Source organism: Pseudophryne corroboree, chromosome 6 (genome assembly GCF_028390025.1).
Source record: "Pseudophryne corroboree isolate aPseCor3 chromosome 6, aPseCor3.hap2, whole genome shotgun sequence".
NCBI classification, from domain to species: domain Eukaryota; kingdom Metazoa; phylum Chordata; class Amphibia; order Anura; family Myobatrachidae; genus Pseudophryne; species Pseudophryne corroboree.
The window spans coordinates 543,526,976-543,548,581 of record NC_086449.1 but is presented as its reverse complement, the minus strand read 5'-3'; the positions used below and the strand labels follow the sequence as shown (position 1 = coordinate 543,548,581).

General features: G+C 48.3%; 1 protein-coding gene across 1 annotated transcript in view; it reads right to left on the bottom strand.

Moving 5' to 3' along the window:
* Nucleotides 1-21,606, bottom strand: part of CEP290 (centrosomal protein 290) — a 497,171-nt gene that overhangs the window by 329,406 nt on the left and 146,159 nt on the right. Inside the window, exon 18 of the mRNA XM_063927658.1 lies at nucleotides 4,307-4,391. Within this exon, the coding sequence (XP_063783728.1) occupies nucleotides 4,307-4,391 (85 nt within the window). The remainder of the gene's footprint in view (nucleotides 1-4,306; nucleotides 4,392-21,606) is intronic.

The window sequence follows — 21,606 nt, the reverse complement described above, 5'->3', positions numbered from 1 at the left end:
ACGCTACTGCCGTCGTATATTCCGAGCGACTTTGAACTGGTTTCCCCCAAAGAACGTCCTTTGCCCGAGTGAGTGTCATATATACGGCCAAAAGTTGCAATATATTTATTGGCAGGCAACTTTATTCCTTGGTCCACTGCCCCTGGAAGCAATTTTTTTCTGACACTGCTTCCCAGCCCTGAAGACTGGCATCCGTTGTCAGAACCTCCCAATCAGAGATCCAAAAGAGTCTCCCCTTGTCCAGGTGGGTTGTCTATAGCCACCAGGCTAATGGCCTCTGTACTTCCAGAGGAAGGACCCTAGTCTGAGTTTTTATTGTCTGATGTAACCCATTCCATTTGGCAAGGATCAGCTGTTGAAGAGGCCTCGAGTGGAACTGAGCATACTCCACCATGTTGAATGTCGACACCATTGATCCCATCATACGCATGAATGGATACCCTTTGACTGTCTAGCAGCTCCTGAAATCTCACTGTATTGTGGATATTTTGTTGAGAGGTAAAAACACTCTCTGATGCCCGGAATTCAATACAGCTCCCAAGTGCGTCATATGTTGTGACAGAACCAGGGACATCTTTGCTCAGTTTAAGAACCAACCGTGTTTCTGTAAACAAGCTATTGACTGTTGCAGATGGCACTGAAGCAATTCCTGAGACTGCGCCAGGGTTAATAGGTCGTCAAGGTATGGAAAATCCTTACCCCCTGCCAAAGGAGATAAGCCGCCATTACCACCATAATTTTGGTGAACATTCCTGGAGCTGTGGTCAGTCCAAATGGTAGGGCCTGAAACTGAAAGTGTTGCTGGAGGATAGCAAACCTGAGATAGCACTGATGGGACTGTGCTATAGGAACATGCAGGTAAGCATCCTGGATATCCAGGGATACCAAAAAATCCTCCATCTCCATGGCCAAAATAATGGAATGTAAAGTCTCCATATTAAAGCGAGGCACATAAATGTACTTGTTCAGCGCCTTGAGATTGAGTATGGGCCAGAACTACCCATTCGGCTTCTGTACTAGAAATAGGTTGGAATAAAAACCCTGTCCTTGTTGCGCAGTAGAGACTGGAAATATCACTCCTGATTGAATCAACTTCTGAACTGCCTCTTGCAAGGCCCTGGCTTTCTGAAGACGGGCTGGTACAAAAGAATCTTTGTGGAGGGTGTTTCTTGAAGGCAAATGCATAACCGTGAGATACCGCTTCTTGCACCCAGGCATCTGTGGTGGAGGCTCGCGCCATCAGGCTGATGGCTTATCTTCTGGCTTGGAAGCCAGCCCACTGGTAGCCCAATGTTTTTTAGTCTTTCCATACTTACCAGATTGGGACTGTTTGCCATAACCCTTTCCTTTTCCCTGGGTCCGAGAAGACCGAAAAGCTGGAAACCTAGGTTTGGACTTGTAGGTCGAAAGAAACCTAACTTTCTTGGAGTCTGCCTCTGACTCCAAAATACTGTTTAATTATTTACCAAAAAGAATATATCCAGTAAAAGGCAAAGACTCTAGAACCTTCTTGGACTCTGAGTCAGCCTTCCATGTACGTAGCCAGACAGCTCTGCGTGCTGCTACTGCTGAGGCTGATGATTGGGAGGCAATAGATTCCATAACCAAGGCTGCTTCTTTCATAAAAATAGCCGCCTGTTTAATATGTGCAATATGGGATTTTTGCTCTCTAGATGCCAATGAGAGATCATCCTCCAATGTATCAGCCCAGGCCGCCACTGCTTTTGCCATCCAGGCTGAAGCCATGGCTAGTCTTACAACTGCCCCAGACAAGGAGAATTAAAAAAACAAAAAAACAAACAAACATCTAGCTTTCTATCCATAACATCATTCAATGATGTTGAAGGCAGAGACAGTGTAGATTTTCACACCAGTCGAATGACTTGTGTATCTACTTTGGGAGCCATCTCCCTTTTAAACAGTCCTCAGCTGGAAGAGGATAATGGGAATTCCATTTCTTTGGAATTCTAACTTTCTTACTGGGTGTGAGCCAAGCCTCTTACATAATCTCTGTCAGCTGTTCTAAAGACGGAAATTCAGTTCTGACAGTTTAGGGACATCTAAGCATAGGTGCCTTGGATTTTAACAAAGGCTCTGCTGCCTCCTCTAAAGATAGAATGGCTTTCATAGCATTCATTAACTCAGGTATATCCACTGAGCTGGGACCTTCATGCAGACTCAGAATGCGAGGAACAGTCCTCATACTCTGAAATGTCCTCTTCTGAAACATGTGTAGACTGTGAAGAGGTTGTTTCATGTCTGTGTGATTTACTTTCCACAGGTCTTTCAGCCTGTTTTTGTTGAAAGGCTTAGGATTCCTGGACTGGATGTGATAAAACCCAGGGGGAATGTTGCATCTAAGGGTTAACAGGGTAACCTACCCCTGGTATGGGAGCTTCCACTATCCGCTCAGCTATATTGGATAACATCTGTGCAAACGAAGCCCATGGGGGTTCAACTTGAACCTGTGCCTGCCTTGGATTATTTAGGAGGCTTTGGTGACAGCTATAACAATTTGCACATAATCCATTTTTAACAAGATCCTGAAAGGTTAACCCAGCTTTGCAGGACAAACATGAAATTGGTGTTGGTGCTGCTGTGGAGAGTGTATCCTCCTCACCCTTGGCTCTCTTAGACATGGTAAACAAATCACACACCTGTAAGGTGTAAACTACACAATGTGTAACTGAAATCACTTTATAACTTGCTAAAGTGATATACAATCTGATCCCTCCGTGCCTTGCACCAGCATTGAGGATCAGTATATACACATAAACTGACAGGAATAGTAAAGTCATCAATCACACTAGCAATCATTCACAAGTTATACATTAGTATAATAAGCAATATGAGCAAATATTCAACTACAGATACATTTCAAGTACAAATTACTGCATTACCTTATATAGGACATTTAACATATTCAGTCGCACAGCAAAAGAAACGGCAGCAATAGTTTACAGACTCATATGCATCAGGCACTTATCCAACTTCTCGTACCCAATGGTAGGCAGAGACTTAGTGCTGTAGCACCTGCATCAGTGGGATACAGGGAGACTTCACCCCGCTTCCAGGATCAATCAATACATTAGTGAACGCTGAGTGGATCCAGATGCAAATAGTGTACACAAACGCCTAGTGAACACAACAGTGAACACAGACGCACCAGTCACACAACCGCCTATGCTGCGACTGGGTCCTTTAGAGAGACAGCATCTCAGACGGAAGTGGGAAATCGGTTAATGGTGGGAAACTCGGCAGAAACTGGTCATGAACTGGGGAGATGGGCGACCAGGGGAGCACCTTACTTCCTACTGCTGACGTCAACCCCAGATATTCCGGCCTCACACTAATTCTTGGAGCCTATGATCCCTGAGGCCTAGCACTGGTGCACCCGAGGTGTCATCCGCTTCAGCAACTGTTCGGTAGTCTCCTCCTGAAAACAGTGTGGCTGTGTCTCGCGTGTCCCACGCTAAGCAGAACAAATGCCTTACTTTTTCCTTGTGCTCTGGCCACTGCCTGGTAATGTCAGCTGTACTTGCTAGTACATCCATACTGACACCCACTGAAGCAGCACGTACACGTCGGTCAGCATTGTTGCTACCCGGTGGAGAGTTGTTGGAACGACTCTAAGGTGTGTGTAAGATGCTTTTTAGAAAACTTGCTCAAAGAAAGTAACTATAAAAAAAAAACGTATAGCTGCCAAAATCAGCAGCCCAAAGATCGTGGTCCGGCTCCTGCCACACGAAAAAATAAAAAAAATGAATTGCCTGAGCCAGGAGGCGGGGATATGGGGGACTGGCCCGTTGCATTCTGGGAAGCCGAAAGCTTTTGATCGTTGGTGCCAATCCACTGATGCTACCTCATATCCCAAGGTTATCCTGTGGATACTACTGTTGACACTGCAAGAGAAAGTAGTTGTTATTTTGTCGGGTGTGGATAGGGGGTGCAGGCAGATTTCCCAATTTCCCCTTATAGTTAACACATGCAAAACCATCAAGAAGTATCTCGTCAAACACATAACACCCACTTTCTAATTGGACTGCACGATAAGTAAACACCCGATAACGATAAGTGAAATTAATGGACAATATGTGCAATAAATTAACACTTGATTGCCTCTAATTGAATTCCCCTTGTAGCCATGGTTTGAATATCACACTAATAATACAAAATCATATAAACAACTTATATGGCTAAAATCTCAACAATATAAATGCACATAAACTGCCCTTTACAGTTATACGTATCATATTACTTTTGAAATACAGTAAATCTTGTAAATTTGGAGACAAGCTTTACTTACCTTTAAATTTGAATTCTGCAGTAATCATACCGCTTCGTTCTAGTTCTCTCTCTTTGTCATTTAACTGTTTTTTCAGATGCTCGTTCTATAAATAAAAATATAATGTGTAAATGTTAAGAAATAATATATGCAACAGTAAGCCAAAAGAAGGGTCTTATCATAATGTGGCACCTCATGCAACTTTGTGTCCTGCTGCACTCATAATGTAACTGTCCTAGATAATCTATAGCAGGGGAGGCCAACCAGTCAGAGGCAAAGAGCCAGAAAAGATCTGTAGTGAAGAGTAAGAGCCACTATCATGCATGTGCAGAAGGCACTAGCGCAAAAATGGGGGAGTGGCCTAGTTGTCACTAAGCCACACCCCATTTTTGTGCGTACACCTTTCCGTATGATGTTTCTAGGAGTATGACCTTGTGTCATAACCTCGTTTTTAGTCATGTTGTACAGTGTCACACACATACAATGCCCCAGTACAGTGCCACATACATATAAAAAAATGCTAAAAAAACGGGTGCCTTCACAGTGCCAGATACACAAATGTCCCCACATTGCCAGATACATATATGCCTCCAGTGCCAGATACACATGCCCCCACAGTGCCAGATATGCCACAGTGCCAGATACACATGTCCCCACAGTGCCAGATACATATATGCCCCCAGTGCCAGATACACATGCCCTCATAGTGCCAGATACATATATGCCCCACAGTGCCAGATACGCCCTCAGTGCCAGATACACATGTCCCCACAGTGCCAGATACACGTCCACTCAGTGCCAGATACAGATATGCCCACAGTGCCAGATACACATGTCCCCACAGTGCCAGATAAGCCCCCCCCAGTGCCAGATATACCCCCGATGCCAAATACACATGTCCCCACAGTGTCCCGTCCCCCTCGTCCTAAGTGCTAATCACCACGCTGCAGTGCCACATACAAATTATTCCCCAGTACAGTGCCACACACAAATAATGCTCCCAATAATGCTCACCACCCTTGCTGGGCTGCGGGTCAGGGCAGCTGCTGAGGGCTGGCCTGGGTTGGTGTGGAGGGCTGGTCATTCTGGGCGGCTACAGCAGAGATGCCACCCGCCTCTGAGCCTGAATGGAGGAGAGCGCATGCCTCCAATGCCCCTCGGCAAGTCTCTTATGCATATTAATTATGGCGCCAGTCGTGAGCCAATCAGAGCTCTATGTCCGACAGCCAATCAGGGATCACTGCTGCCGCTCCACAAGCTCTGATTAGCTCACGGGCTGGCACCCTTAGCAGGGTGCCGGACAGCGGGAGCCGGGAGGCAGAAGCAGGGAGCCGAGCCACATGCAGAGGTAGAAAGAGGCGAATGCAGAGGTAGAAAGAGATGCATGCGGCTCAAGAGTCGCGGGTTGGCCACGGCTGATCTATATGATCAAATTCTGTATCATTCCATAAATCTTTATCCATTATGAATAGTTACAGGATTGGTAACTAAAACCTAGATGCAACAAACTGTACAAATAAATGCAACACATTGTACAGTTAAAAATAGATTTTCAGTGGCAAAAATAGGATTTAATAACGTATCAGTAAATCCTTTTCTAGTAGTCCGAAGAGGATACTGGGAATTCATTTAGTACCATGGGGTATAGATGGGTCCTCTAGGAGCCATGGGCACTTTAAGAATTTAATAGTGTGGGCTGGCTCCTCCCTCTACGCCCCTCCTACCAGACTCAGTCTAGGAAACTGTGCCCGAGGAGACAGACACACCTTTGAGAGAAGGATATAAAAGGATAGTGGTGAGATTCCGGACCAGCACACACAAACTGTCACAACTGAGGGTTTTGGCTGACAGGAGAAAGCCTCAGTTGTAGGGGCTGAGAGCAACTTAAACCGGGGAGGTTTAATCAGACCCCTGGACATGTAAGTGTTAAAAGGAAACCCGAAGGTGTGACCATGACAACCAGGTAAAAGTCAAAATAACAGTTTATTAACAGACTCCGTGTAAACAAACAGCATTCAAGGTAAATAATGGCAATGATAAATAATATGATTCCTGGAGCACTCTGACCATGAAATGGTTACACAGGACACTGGTAGGTAAGAACAGCTGTTACAGTCCTTAGATGGAATAACCTTACCAGGCCTGGCTGTAGTAGTGAAGATATCCAAGGAACATACCAGTAGATGGAACAGATGAAGTTGGTAACTTGAATCAGCTGTTGTAATTGCTGGATGGAACCAGCCAGGTGGTAAGACACGGAGTGGATGCAGAATGGAATCAGCCAGATGATAAAGTCATTGAATGAATGCTGGGTGGAACCAGCCAGGTGATGAAACACGGAGTGAATATAGTAAGATGCTAGGGAGCGTGGAAACAGAGGAATTGAAGGATGATTACCGGTGGTAGTGGATACTGCTGGAAGCAGATGAAATAGCTGGAAGCTGGAAACTGGATCAGCCACGGAGGACTGCAGAGTCAGGCTGCACCGCAGGATGGTAGGCAGGTGTGGGTCTCTTTGGTGGATGCTGAGAACGGGCTGGAACCTGGAAACACAACCACAGGAGAGAGACTGGAACAAGGTATGACAAACAAAGCTCTGACCATTTCCTGGCCCAGGATACTTATACCTGCAGCAATGCAGGTATTGGCTGGGCAATTATGCAGATTTCCAGGCAGTGGATTGGAGGAACTGAAGCATGTGATTAGATCCAACATGGCTGCGCCCATGATAGAACTTGGAGGGAAAACTGGCTTGGGAAACCATGTGGAAACATAACTGTAATGGCGGCGACGCCAGACTGACAAATGTATGCTGAGACTCGTGGATGACAACGGAGGCCGCGGCAGGCATGGAACACCACACTGACAACCTGCACCTATAACACAGGAGCGGCGGCGGAGGCCGCGGAGAACGGGAGACGCCATGCAGGATTCAAACATGGCGCCGCTGTGACAGCATCTCAGCGTGACAGGAGGAATGTGCAGTACGTGGACACAGATGAGATCCGGCCTTGGAACGCTGAGCGAGCCTCAGGAGACATCTGAAAGGCAGGTAATGGCGTCCAGATACCCGGATCGTGACAGCACCTTCCCCTTTAGGAGTGGCCCCAGGACGCTTCTTAGGCTTTAGAGGAAACTTCGAGTGGAAATTCCGGACCAAGGCAGGAGCATGGACATCAGACGCATTGGTCCAAGAGCGTTCTTCAGGACCATAGCCCTTCCAGTCAATAAGATACTGCAACTGACCGTAACGGAAACGTGAGTCCAGAATCTTGGCCACCTCATACTCGATTCCCCGTTGAGTCTGAACTTTAGGAGTTGGAGGAAGTGCAGAATGAAACCGATTCAGGATCAGCGGTTTCAACAGGGAAACATGGAATGTTCTGGGTATTTTCAACTGGAGTCTGTAAGCAACAGGATTGATGACTTGTTCAATTTTAAAAGAACCGATGTAACGAGGAGCAAATTTCATGCTGGGAACTCTCAACCTCAAATTCTTCGTGGACAACCATACTCGATCACCCACCTTGAGAGCAGGAACCGCTCTACGCTTCCTATCGGCAAACTTCTTGTACCTAAATGAGGCTTTAAGCAGGGCTGCGTGGACATTCTTCCAGTTGTTTGAAAACTGACGCAAGGTGACATCCACTGCTGGAACAGAAGTTGCTGGTAGCGGTTGGAATTCTGGAACCTTAGGGTGAAATCCATAGTTGATGAAGAATGGTGTTGAGGAGGATGAGGAATGGTATTGATTGTTGTGGCTAAACTCGGCCCAAGGAAGGAGTTGAACCCAGTCATCTTGGGAGGAAGACACATAAATGCGGAGGAAGGCCTCCAAGTCCTGATTCACCCTTTCGGTTTGACCATTGGTCTGAGGATGGTAAGCTGTAGAAAACTTTAACTTGACTTGGAGGGCTTGACACAAACTTCGCCAAAATTTGGCTACAAATTGTACTCCACGATCGGAGATGATCTCTTCAGGAAGACCGTGAAGTCGGAAGATCTCTTGGATAAACACTTGGGCCAACTTGGAAGCTGACGCGAGAACGGTGAGGGGTATGAAATGTGCCATCTTGGTGAACCAGTCAACCGGTCAACTACCACCCAGATGGTATTAAACTTATTGCATATAGGCAGATCTGTAACAAAGTCCATCGACAAATGGGTCCACGGTCGACTGGGAACAGATAATGGAACCAGTTGCCCCGCAGGAGACTGGCGGGGAACTTTGTGTTGGGCACACTTTGGGCAAGAGGCAATAAACTCCTTGACGTCCTTCTTCAGAGTTGGCCACCAGTAGGACCTAGAGATAAATTCGAGGGTTTTCTGAATGCCTGTATGTCTGGCAAAACGGGAAGCATTGGCCCAATGCATGAGCTTCTTCCTTAACACCGGCTTCACAAAACTTTTCCCTGGTGGGGGCGTAGAGTCCATCCCTACCGTGGAGAATGCCAACGGATTAATAATAGGATGCTTGTCTGAAGACTCTGACTCGTTTTCTTGCTCCCAAGAGTGGGAAAGGGCATCGGCCTTGCGATTCTGAGAGCCCGGACAGAACTGGAGTTTAAAGTCGAACCTGGAAAAGAAAAGTGCCCATCTGGCCTGACGGGGGTTAAGACATTGTGCGCCTTTCAGGTATAAAAGATTCTTGTGGTCGGTAAGTATTGTGATTGAATGAGAAGCTCCCTCCAACAGATATCTCCACTCCTCAAGAGCGAGCTTGATGGCTAGCAACTCCTGGTCGCCAATGGCATAGTTGCGCTCAGCTGGGGAGAACTTCCGGGAGAAGAAACTGCAGGGATGTAGATGGCCATCTTTAGCCCTCTGGCATAACACCGCTCCTACTCCAACGGAGGAGGCATCCACCTCTAAGATGAAAGGAGAGTCGGTGTCTGGCTGTTTCAGAACTGGTGCAGAGATGAAACGTTGTTTTAGAAGATGAAAAGCTTGCGTAGCTTCTTCAGACCACTTGGACGGGTTAGCACCCTTCATGGTTAATGCAGTGATAGGCGCCACAATGGTGGAAAAGTCTCGTATGAACTTTCTGTAATAATTGGCGAACCCTAAGAACCTCTGGACCCCTTTGAGGGTTAAGGGTATCGGCCAATTCTGGATTGATTGTAGTTTCTCAGGATCCATCTCTAGTCCGGAACCGGACACAATGTAACCTAGGAACGGAATGGATTTAACTTCAAAGACACATTTCTCCAATTTGCAATAGAGATGATTGACACGGAGACGGGACAGAACCTCCTTTACCCAGAAACTATGTTCCTCTAGATTATTGGCAAAAATGAGGATATCATCTAGATAAACCACGACATGGCGGTATAAGATGTCTCTGAAGATCTCATTCACGAAATGCTGGAAGACAGCTGGAGCGTTGCTCAATCCGAAGGGCATGACGAGGTACTCATAAAGTCCATCACGGGTGTTAAAAGCGGTCTTCCACTCGTCACCCTTACGGATCCGGATGAGATTGTAGGCACCCCTCAAATCCAACTTTGTAAAGATGGTTGCTCCGCTGACTCTATCGAAGAGCTCTGTAATCAAAAGGTAAAGGATACCGGTTCTTGACGGTAATGTCGTTCAGACCTCTGTAATCGATGCACGGTCGCAGACCACCGTCCTTCTTCTTAATGAAGAAGAAGCATGCGCCAGCTGGAGAAGAAGAAGGTCGGATAAAACCTTTCGCCAGGTTCTCTTTGATGTACTCCTACATGGAGTGCGTCTCAGGTAGAGACAACAAGTAAGTTCGGCCTCGAGGTGGAACCTTCCCTGGAATGAGATCAATTGGGCAGTCCCATTCTCTATGAGGAGGAAGGATATCAGCAGAAGCCTTACTGAACACGTCCGTGTAGTCTTGATATGGAGGAGGTGGAACATCAGACGACCTGGGGAAAGAAGAACAAACAGGAAGCACTTTGGACAAACAAGTCTTAGCACAGGAGGGACCCCATGCTAGTATTTGCGTAGTCGTCCAGTCAATCGACGGATTGTGGAGACGGAGCCATGGAAGGCCCAAAACCACTGGATGTGTGGCTCTTGGAATCACTAGTAAGGAAATAAATTCTGCATGAAGAACTCCCACTCTCACACGAACTGGTAGAGTCCTTAGAGAAATAACTGCGTCAAAAATCTTGCTGCCTTCTACTGCAGTTAAGGAGATGGACGAAGGAAGTCTCTCGGTGGGTAGGGACCACCGTTTAACATAAGCTTCGGTTTTGAAATTCCCAGCTGCTCCGGAATCAAGGAGGGCAATGACGTTCCTGTAACGTTGAGCAATTTGGAGCGAGACTGGGAGATTACAATCATGAGGAGATGGAGAGGAGATCATTACTCCTAGCCAGCCCTCTCCTTGGCGAGCTAGGATTTGGAGTTTCCCGGAAGTTTGGGACAGGCATTGATAATGTGAGACGGAGCTGCACAATAGAGACTCAAAGAGACGTCTTCGGCGCTCAGCGGGAGAAACACGGGAACGGCCAATTTGCATGGGCTCATCCTTGGATGGAGACGGTTGACGAAGAGGAGGAGCAGAAGATTTTGGAGCAGACGATCTTCCTCGCTCGGTTGCTCTCTCTCTGAAACATAGATCAACCTTCGTGCAAAGAGAAATTAGCGCATCCAACTTAGAGGGCAAGTCTCTGGTAGCTAACTCATCCTTGATGCGTTCTGATAAGCCATGCCAGAATGCAGCATACAGGGCCTCGTCGTTCCATGCCAGTTCGGATGCCAGGATTTTGAACTGTATGAGATACTGTCCCACAGTACGTGTTCCCTGGCGTAAACGGAGAATCTCAGATGAAGCAGAGGATACCCGGCCTGGCTCGTCGAAGATGCGCCTGAATGTTGCCACAAAGTCCGTATAGGAGGACAGCAGGGGATCAGACTGGGTGATGCCCAGTCAAGGGCTGAGCCGCTGAGAAGGGAAATGATATAGGCAATTTTAGTACGGTCGCTGGGGAAATTGCCAGGCTGAAGCTCAAAGTGGATTTCGCATTGGTTAAGAAATCCCCTGCAGAACCTTGGAGATCCGTCAAACTTTGCTGGCGTTGGGAGATGAAGACGTGGAATGGAAATGGGTAAGGTTGGTGGGGTTACAGCTGGTGTCACTGTAGTGGACGCACCGGACGTGCCAGGTCCACGGAGGGTCGTTTGAATCCCATCCAGCCGCGTAGAGAGATCCTGGAGACAGCGGATGATGTGGCCTTGTGCAGCCTCCTGATGTTCGAGTCTGGCTGCCAGTTCTTGCATCGGCCTAGCCGCTTGATCCTGGTCTCCGGCTGGATTCATAGGGTCAGTGCTTACTGTCACAACTGAGGGTTTTGGCTGACAGGAGAAAGCCTCAGTTGTAGGGGCTGAGAGGAACTTAAACCGGGGAGGTTTAATCAGACCCCTGGACATGTAAGTGTTAAAAGGAAACCCGAAGGTGTGACCATGACAACCAGGTAAAAGTCAAAATAACAGTTTATTAACAGACTCCGTGTAAACAAACAGCATTCAAGGTAAATAATGGCAATGATAAATAATATGATTCCTGGAGCACTCTGACCATGAAATGGTTACACAGGACACTGGTAGGTAAGAACAGCTGTTACAGTCCTTAGATGGAATAACCTTACCAGGCCTGGCTGTAGTAGTGAAGATATCCAAGGAACATGCCAGTAGATGGAACAGATGAAGTTGGTAACTTGAATCAGCTGTTGTAATTGCTGGATGGAACCAGCCAGGTGGTAAGACACGGAGTGGATGCGGAATGGAATCAGCCAGATGATAAAGTCATTGAATGAATGCTGGGTGGAACCAGCCAGGTGATGAAACACGGAGTGAATATATTAAGATGCTAGGGAGCGTGGAAACAGAGGAATTGAAGGATGATTACCGGTGGTAGTGGATACTGCTGGAAGCAGATGAAATAGCTGGAAGCTGGAAACTGGATCAGCCACGGAGGACTGCAGAGTCAGGCTGCACCGCAGGATGGTAGGCAGGTGCGGGTCTCTTTGGTGGATGCTGGAGACAGGAGCTGGAACCTGGAAACACAACCACAGGAGAGAGACTGGAACAAGGTATGACAAACAAATCACTGACCATTTCCTGGCCCAGGCACAGGATACTTATACCTGCAGCAATGCAGGTATTAGCTGGGCAATTATGCAGATTTCCAGGCAGTGGATTGGAGGTACTGAAGCATGTGATTAGATCCAACATGGCTGCACCCATGTTAGAACTTGAAGGGAAAACTGGCTTGGTAAACCATGTGGAAACATAACTGTAATGGCGGCGCCTGCCACAGAGGACAGGAGACGCCAGACTGACAAATGTATGCTGAGACTCGTGGATGACAACGGAGGCCGCGGCAGGCATGGAACACCCCACTAACAACCTGCACCTATAACACAGGAGCGGCGGCGGAGGCCGCGGAGAACGGGAGACGCCATGCAGGATTCAAACATGGCGCCGCTGTGACAGCATCTCAGCGTGACAGGAGGAATGTGCAGTATGTGGACACAGATGAGATCCGGCCTTGGAACGCTGAGCGAGCCTCAGGAGACATCTGAAAGGCAGGTAATGGCGTCCAGATACCCGGATCGTGACACAAACAAGAGGAAAGCATGCTAACCGAACATGAAACAGGAACAGCAACAGCTGAACCAAACAACAATACTTAACCATGTAACAGTGCAGGAAGAATGAAGCATCGGGCGGGCGCCCAGTATCCCCTACGGACTACGAGAAAAGGATTTACCAGTAGTTAATTAAAATCATATTTTCTCTTACGTCCTAGAGGATACTGGGGATCCATTTAGTACCATGGGGAAGTACCAAAGCTCCCAAACCGGGTGAGAGAATGCTGAGGTTCCTGCAAAACTGATTGACCAAACTGAAGGTCCTCAGAGGCCAAAGTATCGAACTTGTAGAACTTAGCAAACATGTTCAAATCTGACCAAGTAGCTGCTCGGCAGAGCTGTAAAGCCGAGACACCACAGACAGCCGCCCAAGAAGAACCCACCGACCTCGGAGAGTGGGCCTGTACAGATTATGGAACCGGCAATCCTGCCGTAGAATAAGCATGCTGGATAGTGAATCTGATCCAGCGCGCAATAGAATGCTTTGAAGCAGGACACCCAATCTTATTGAGATCATAAAGAACAAACAGCGAGGTGTCACTAACAACCGGAACCACAATAGGTTGGTTAATGTGAAACGCAGACTTTAGAAAGAAATTGCTGACGTGTTCTGAGTTCAGCTCTGTCTTAACGGAAAATTAAATTGGGGCTTTAGTGAGACAACGCCCCCATCTCCGACACATGTACTGCTGAAGCAAAGGCCAATAGTGTGACTGTCTTTCACGTAAGGTACTTGACGTCAAGTCCGATTTGAGGAACTGCAGCACCAAATTGAGATCCCAAGGTGCCGTGGGAGGCATAAAGGGAGGCTGGATGTACAGCACACCTTTCAGGAACATCTGGACCTCAGGAATAGAAGCTAATTGTTTCTGTGAGAAAATGGACAAAACCGAAATCTGGACTTTTATGGAGCCCAGACATAGGCCCACATACACACCTGATTGGAGAAAAAGTAGGGAATGTCCCAGATGAAATTCCACAGCAGAAAATTTCCTGCTCTCACACTAAGAGACATATTTCTTCCAAATATGGTGATAATGTTTAGACGTTACCCCCTTTCTGGTTTGGATCATAGTCGGGATATCCTTGTGAGGGATCCCTCTCCCGGCTAGAATGAGACGTTCAACTTCCATGCCGTTAAACGTAGCCGCGGTAAGTCTGATAGACGAATGGGCCCTGTTGAAGATCCTTGCGAAGAAGCCACGGATCTTCGAGGACCCTCTCCAGAACATCCGCAAACCAGGCCCTTCTTGGCCAGTCCCGAGCAATGAGTATTGCTTAAATATTTTCCCTTTTTATTCTCTTAAGAATTCTTGGGATCAGAGGAAGTGGAGGAAATGCGTACACCATCTAATAGACCCATGGAGTCGTCAGAGCGTCTACCGCCACTGCCTGTAGTTCTCTTCACCTGGAACAATACCGCTTGAGCTTCTTGTTGAGACGAGAAACCATCCCGTCGATTTGTGGATAATCCCATTGGCATGTCAAGCACCTGAACACTTCCGGGTGAAGGCCCCACTCCCCCGGGTGCAGGTCGTGTCTGCTGAGGAAGTCTGCTTCCCAGTTATCTACTCCCGGAATGAAGAACGCTGACAATGTCACAGTGTGTTTTTCTGCCCAGAGGACAATTCTTGACACCTGTGACATTGCTGCTCTGCTTTTCGTTCCGCCCTGTTAGTTTACGTACGCTGCCGTCACATTGTCTGACTGGACCTGAATGGCCCGATCCAGAAGAAGAGATGAGGGCTGCAGAAGGGTGTTGTATAAGGCCGTGAGTTCCAGAAAGTTGAATTGGAAGGACAACTTCCTGACTTGACCAGCTTCCTTGAAACTGCACCCCCTGGGTGACTGCTCTACAACCTCTGAGTCTTGCGTCTGTGGTTAGCAGAATCAAATTCTGAATTTCGAACCTCCGACTCTAGACGAGGTGAGAAGTCTGTAACCACCACAGAAGGGAGATCCTGGCTTTTGGCGACAGATGGATCCTCTGGTGCATGTGAAGATGTGATCCGGACCATTTGTCCAACAGATCGAGCTGGATACCTTCTGTACTGAAGTGCCTAGTAAGAGGCCACCATTTTCCCCAGAAGGCGATTGCATATCAGCAGTCGGCTGTGCCGACAGAGTCATTCCCAAATCTTTTTCTGCGCCCCCAGTAACTCCGGGGAGGAACACTCAGCCTCAGACATGTCGACACGCAGTACCGACACACTCACACTCACACCGGCCAAAGAAGGGGACAGACCCACAGGGAAGCCTGTAGAGAGAACACAGAGGGAGTACGCCAGCTCACACCCCAGCGCCCATATACTACAAAACAAATAATATATGTTGTTTGCGCAGTAAAATAATAAGATTTTACTCACCGGTAAATCTATTTCTCGTAGTCCGTAGTGGATGCTGGGAACTCCGTAAGGACCATGGGGAATAGCGGCTCCGCAGGAGACTGGGCACAACTAAAAGAAAGCTTTTAGACTACCTGGTGTGCACTGGCTCCTCCCACTATGACCCTCCTCCAAGCCTCAGTTAGGATACTGTGCCCGGAAGAGCTGACACAATAAGGAAGGATTTTGAATCCCGGGTAAGACTCATACCAGCCACACCAATCACACCGTATAACTTGTGATACTATACCCAGTTAACAGTATTGAAATATAACTGAGCCTCTCAACAGATGGCTCAACAATAACCCTTAGTTAGGCAATAACTACATACAAGTATTGCAGACAATCCGCACTTGGGATGGGCGCCCAGCATCCACTACGGACTACGAGAAATAGATTTACCGGTGAGTAAAATCTTATTTTCTCTGACGTCCTAGTGGATGCTGGGAACTCCGTAAGTACCATGGGGATTATACCAAAGCTCCCAAACGGGCGGGAGAGTGCGGATGACTCTGCAGCACCGAATGAGAGAACTCAAGGTCCTCCTCAGCCAGGGTATCAAATTTGTAGAATTTTGCAAACGTGTTTGCCCCTGACCAAGTTGCAGCTCGGCAAAGTTGTAAAGCCGAGACCCCTCGGGCAGCCGCCCAAGATGAGCCCACTTTCCTCGTGGAATGGGCTTTTACTGATTTAGGATGCGGCAATCCAGCCGCAGAATGCTCCAGCTGAATTGTGCTACAAATTCAGCGAGCAATAGTCTGCTTAGAAGCAGGAGCACCTAATTTGTTGGGTGCCTACAGGATAAAAAGCGAGTCAGTTTTCCTGACTCCAGCCGTCCTGGAAATATACATTTTTAAGGCCCTGACTACGTCCAGTAAATTGGATTCTTCCAAGTCCCTAGTAGCCGCAGGCACTACAATAGGTTGGTTCAAGTGAAAAGCTGATACCACCTTAGGGAGAAACTGGGGACGAGTCCTCAATTCTGCCCTACCCATATGGAATATCAGATAAGGGCTTTTACATGACAAAGCCGCCAATTCTGACACACGCCTGTCCGAAGCCAAGGCCAATAACATGACCACTTTCCAAGTGAGATATTTCAAATCCAGAGTTTTAAGTGGCTCAAACCAATGTGATTTTAGGAAACTCAACACCACGTTGAGATCCCAAGGTGCCACAGGAGGCACAAAAGGGGGCTGAATATGTAGCACTCCCTTTACAAATGTCTGAACTCCAGGCAGTGAAGCCAGTTCTTTCTGGAAGAAAATCGACAGAGCCGAAATCTGGACCTTAATGGAACCCAAGTTTAGGCCCATAGTCACTCCTGACTGTAGGAAGTGCAGAAAACGACCCAGCTGAAATTCCTCTGTTGGGGCCTTCCTGGCCTCACACTACGCAACATATTTTCGCCAAATACGGTGATAATGGTTTGCGGTTACTTCTTTCCTGGCTTTTATCAGCGTAGGAATGACTTCCTCCGGAATGCCTTTTTCCTTTAGGATCCGGAATTCAACCGCCATGCCGTCAAACGCAGCCGCGGTAAGTCTTGGAACAGACAGGGCCCCTGCTGTAGCAGATCCTGTCTGAGCGGTAGAGGCCATGGGTCCTCTGATATCATTTCTTGAAGTTCTGGGTACCAAGCTCTTCTTGGCCTATCCGGAACCACGAGTATCGTTCTTACTCCTCGTTTTCTTATTATTCTCAGTACCTTTGGTATGAGAGGCAGAGGAGGGAATACATAAACCGACTGGTACACCCACGGTGTCACTAGAGCATCCACAGCTATTGCCTGAGGGTCCCTTGACCTGGCGCAATATCTAGTTTTTTGTTTAGGCGGGACGCCATCATGTCCACCTGTGGCCTTTCCCAACGGTTTACCAACAGTTGGAAGACTTCTGGATGAAGTCCCCACTCTCCCGGGTGTAGGTCGTGTCTGCTGAGGAAGTCTGCTTCCCAGTTGTCCACTCCCGGAATGAACACTGCTGACAGTGCTAAGACGTGATTTTCCGCCCATCGGAGAATCCTTGTGGCTTCTGCCATCGCCATCCTGCTTCTTGTGCTGCCCTGTCGGTTTACAAGGGCGACTGCCGTGATGTTGTCGGATTGGATCAGTACCGGCTGGTTTTGAAGCAGAGGCCTTGCCAGACTTAGGGCATTGTAAATGGCCCTCAGTTCCAGAATATTTATGTGTAGGGACGACTCCTGACTTGACCAAAGTCCTTGGAAATTTCTTCCCTGTGTGACTGCCCCCCAGCCTCGAAGGCTGGCATCCGTGGTTACCAGGACCCAGTCCTGTATGCCGAATCTGCGGGCCTCTTGAAGATGAGCACTCTGCAGCCACCACAGTAGAGATACCCTGGTCCTTGGAGACAGGGTTATCAGCCGATGCATCTGAAGATGCGATCCCGACCACTTGTCCAAGAGGTCCCACTGAAAGGTTCTTGCATGTAACCTGCCGAATGGAATTTTGCTTCGTAAGAAGCTACCATTTTTCCCAGGACTCGTGTGCAGTGATGCACCGATACCTGTTTTGGCTTCAGGAGGTCTCTGACTAGAGATGACAGCTCCTTGGCTTTCTCCTGCGGGAGAAACACTTTTTTCTGTTCTGTGTCCAGAACCATCCCCAGGAACAGTAGGCGTGTGGTAGGAACCAGCTGTGACTTTGGAATGTATAGAATCCATCCGTGCTGTTGTAGCACTTCCCGAGATAGTGCTACTCCGACCAACAACTGCTCCTTGGACCTCGCCTTTATTAGGAGATCGTCCAAGTACGGGATAATTAAAACTCCCTTTTTTCGAAGGAGTATCATCATTTCTGCCATTACCTTGGTAAAGACCCTCGGTGCCGTGGACAGTCCAAACGGCAGTGTTTGGAATTGGTAATGGCAATCCTGTACCACAAATCTGAGGTACTCCTGGTGAGGATGGTAAATGGGGACATGTAGGTAAGCATCCTTGATGTCCAGGGATACCATGTAATCCCCCTCCTCCAGGCTTGCAATAACCGCCCTGAGCGATTCCATCTTGAACTTGAATTTTTTTATGTATGTGTTCAAGGATTTCAAATTTAAAATGGGTCTCACCGAACCATCCGGTTTCGGTACCACAAACAGTGTGGAATAGTAACCCAGTCCTTGTTGAAGTAGGGGCACCTTGACTATCACCTGCTGGGAATACAGCTTATGAATTGCCTCTAGCACAGCCTCCCTGCCTGAGGGAGTTGTCGGCAAGGCAGATTTGAGGAAACGGCGGGGGGGAGACGCCTCGAATTCCAGCTTGTACCCCTGAGATACTACTTGAAGGATCCAGGGATCCACCTGTGAGCGAGCCCACTGATCGCTGAAATTTTTGAGGCGGCCCCCCACCGTACCTGGCTACGCCTGTGGAGCCCCCGCGTCATGCGGTGGACTCAGAGGAAGCGGGGGAAGAATTTTGATTCTGGGAACTGGCTGACTGGTGCAGCTTTTTCCCTCTTCCCTCGTCTCTGTGCAGAAAGGAAGCGCCTTTGACCCGCTTGCTTTTCTGAAGCCGAAAGGACTGTACCTGATAATACAGTGCTTTCTTAGGCTGTGAGGAAACCTGAGGTAAAAATTTTTCTTCCCAGCTGTTGCTGTGGATACGAGGTCCCAGAGACCATCCCCAAACAATTCCTCACCCTTATAAGGCTCTATGTGCCTTTTAACGTCAGCATCACCTGTCCAGTGTCGGGTCTCTAATACCCTCCTGACAGAATGGACATTGCATTAATTATGGATGCCAGCCAGCAAAATATCCCTCTGTGTATCCCTCATATATAAGACGACGTCTTATGTTCGCAAAATAGTATCCCTGTTTGACAGGGTTACAGACCACGCTGCAGCAGCACTATCTGCAGGTCTCAGTCTAGTACCTGAGTGTGTAAATACAGACTTCAGGATAGCCTCCTGCTTTTTATCAGCAGGTACCTTCAAAGTGGCCGTATCCTAAGACGGCAGTGCCACCTTTTTTGACAAACGTGTCAGCGCCTTATCCACCCTAGGGGATATCTCCCAGCGTAACTTATCCTCTGGCAGGAAAGGGTACGCCATCAGTAACTTTTTAGAAATTACCAGTTTCTTATCGGGGGAACCCACGCTTTTTCACACTTCATTCACTCATTTGATGGGGGAACAAAACACTGCCTGCTTTTTCTCCCCAAACATAAAACCCTTTTTTAGTGGTACTTGGGTTAATGTCAGAAATGTGTAACACATTTTTTATTGCCGGGATCATGTAACGGATGTTCCTAGTGGATTGTGTATATGTCTCAACCTCGTCGACACTGGAGTCAGACTCCGTGTCGACATCTGTGTCTGCCATCTGAGGGAGCGGGCGTTTTTGAGCCCCAGATGGCCTTTGAGACGAGTGGGCAGGCGCGGGCTGAGAAGCCGGCTGTCCCATAGCTGTTACGTCATCCAGCCTTTTATGTAAGGAGTTGACACTGTCGGTTTATACCTTCCACCTATCCATCCACTCTGGTGTCGGCCCCACAGGGGGCGACATCACATTTATCGGCATCTGCTCTGCCATCACATAAGCCTCCTCATCAAACGTGTCGACACAGCCGTACCGACACACCGCACACACACAGGGAATGCTCTGACTGAGGACAGGACCCCACACAGCCCTTTGGGGAGACAGAGAGAGAGTATGCCAGCACACACCAGAGTGCTATATAATTTAGGGATTAACACTATATTGAGTGAATTTTTCCCAATAGCTGCTTGTATATACAATATTGCGCCTAAATTTAGTGCCCCCCCCTCTCTTTTTAACCATTTGAGCCTGCAAACTACAGGGGAGAGCCTGGGGAGCTGTCTTCCAGCTGCACGGTGAAGAGAAAATGGCGCCACTGTGCTGAGGGAGATAGCTCCGCACCTTTTTCGCGGACTTTTATCCCGCTTTTTTTGGATTCTGGCAGGGGTATTTATCACATATATAGCCTCTGGGGCTATATATTGTGATATATTTGCCAGCCAAGGTGTTTTTATTGCTGCTCAGGGCGCCCCCCCCCAGCGCCCTGCACCCTCAGTGACCGGAGTGTGAAGTGTGCATGAGGAGCAATGGCGCACAGCTGCAGTGCTGTGCGCTACCTTGGTGAAAACTGATGTCTTCTGCCGCCGATTTTCCGGACCTCTTCTTGCTTCTGGCTCTGTAAGGGGGACGGCGGCGCGGCTCTGGGAACGAACACCAAGGCCAGTTCCATGCGGTCGATCCCTCTGGAGCTAATGGTGTCCAGTAGCCTAAGAAGCCTAAGCTAGCTGCAAGCAGGTAGGTTCGCTTCTTCTCCCCTTAGTCCCTCGATGCAGTGAGCCTGTTGCCAGCAGGTCTCACTGTAAAATAAAAAACCTAAAATAAACTTTCTTTCTAGGAGCTCAGGAGAGCCCCTAGTGTGCATCCAGCTCGGCCGGGCACAGAAATCCAACTGAGGCTTGGAGGAGGGTCATAGTGGGAGGAGCCAGTGCACACCAGGTAGTCTAAAAGCTTTCTTTTAGTTGTGCCCAGTCTCCTGCGGAGCCGCTATTCCCCATGGTCCTTACGGAGTTCCCAGCATCCACTAGGATGTCAGAGAAATAAACATATAAAGCACCAAATTGCCTGTGCCCCCCACCCCCCGTTTTGCTCCCTTGTACTTGTAAGGAGCATGGAGGTCCAGGCCAGCGTCTCTGCGGCGGCTGTGGAGAGATAAAATGGCGCTGGTAAGCTGTGCAGCTAAGCCCCGCCCCTTCCTGGCGTGCTTCAGTCCCGCTCAAATTTGAAATTATTTATACTGGCGGCGGTATCGTATACGGTGCCCGGGCACAGAATATGCCTCTTGCCAGTGAAAAAGACCCTCAGTAACTGCTGCCCAGGGCGCTCCCCACCAGCGCCCTGCACCCTGTGAGTGCCGTTGGTGTGTGTGTGGGAGCATGGAAGCGCTGTACCTGCATTACTGAAGTCTTCTGTTCTTCTAATACTCACCCGGCTTCTTTCTTCTGGCTTCTGTGAGGGGGGTGACGGCGCGGCTCCGGGAACAAGCAGCTAGGCGCACCAAGTGATCGAACCCTCTGGAGCTAATGGTGTCCAGTAACCTAAGAAGCAGAGCCTTTGAACTAAGAATAAGTAGGTCATACTTCTCTCCCCTCAGTCCCACGATGCAGGCAGCCTGTAGCCAGCAGGTCTCCCTGAAAATAAAAAACCTAACAAAAGTATTTCCAGAGAAACTCAGTAGAGCTCCCCTAGCTTGTGTCCAGTTACTCCTGGGCACAGAGTCTGAGGTCTGGAGGAGGGGCATAGAGGGAGGAGCCAGTTC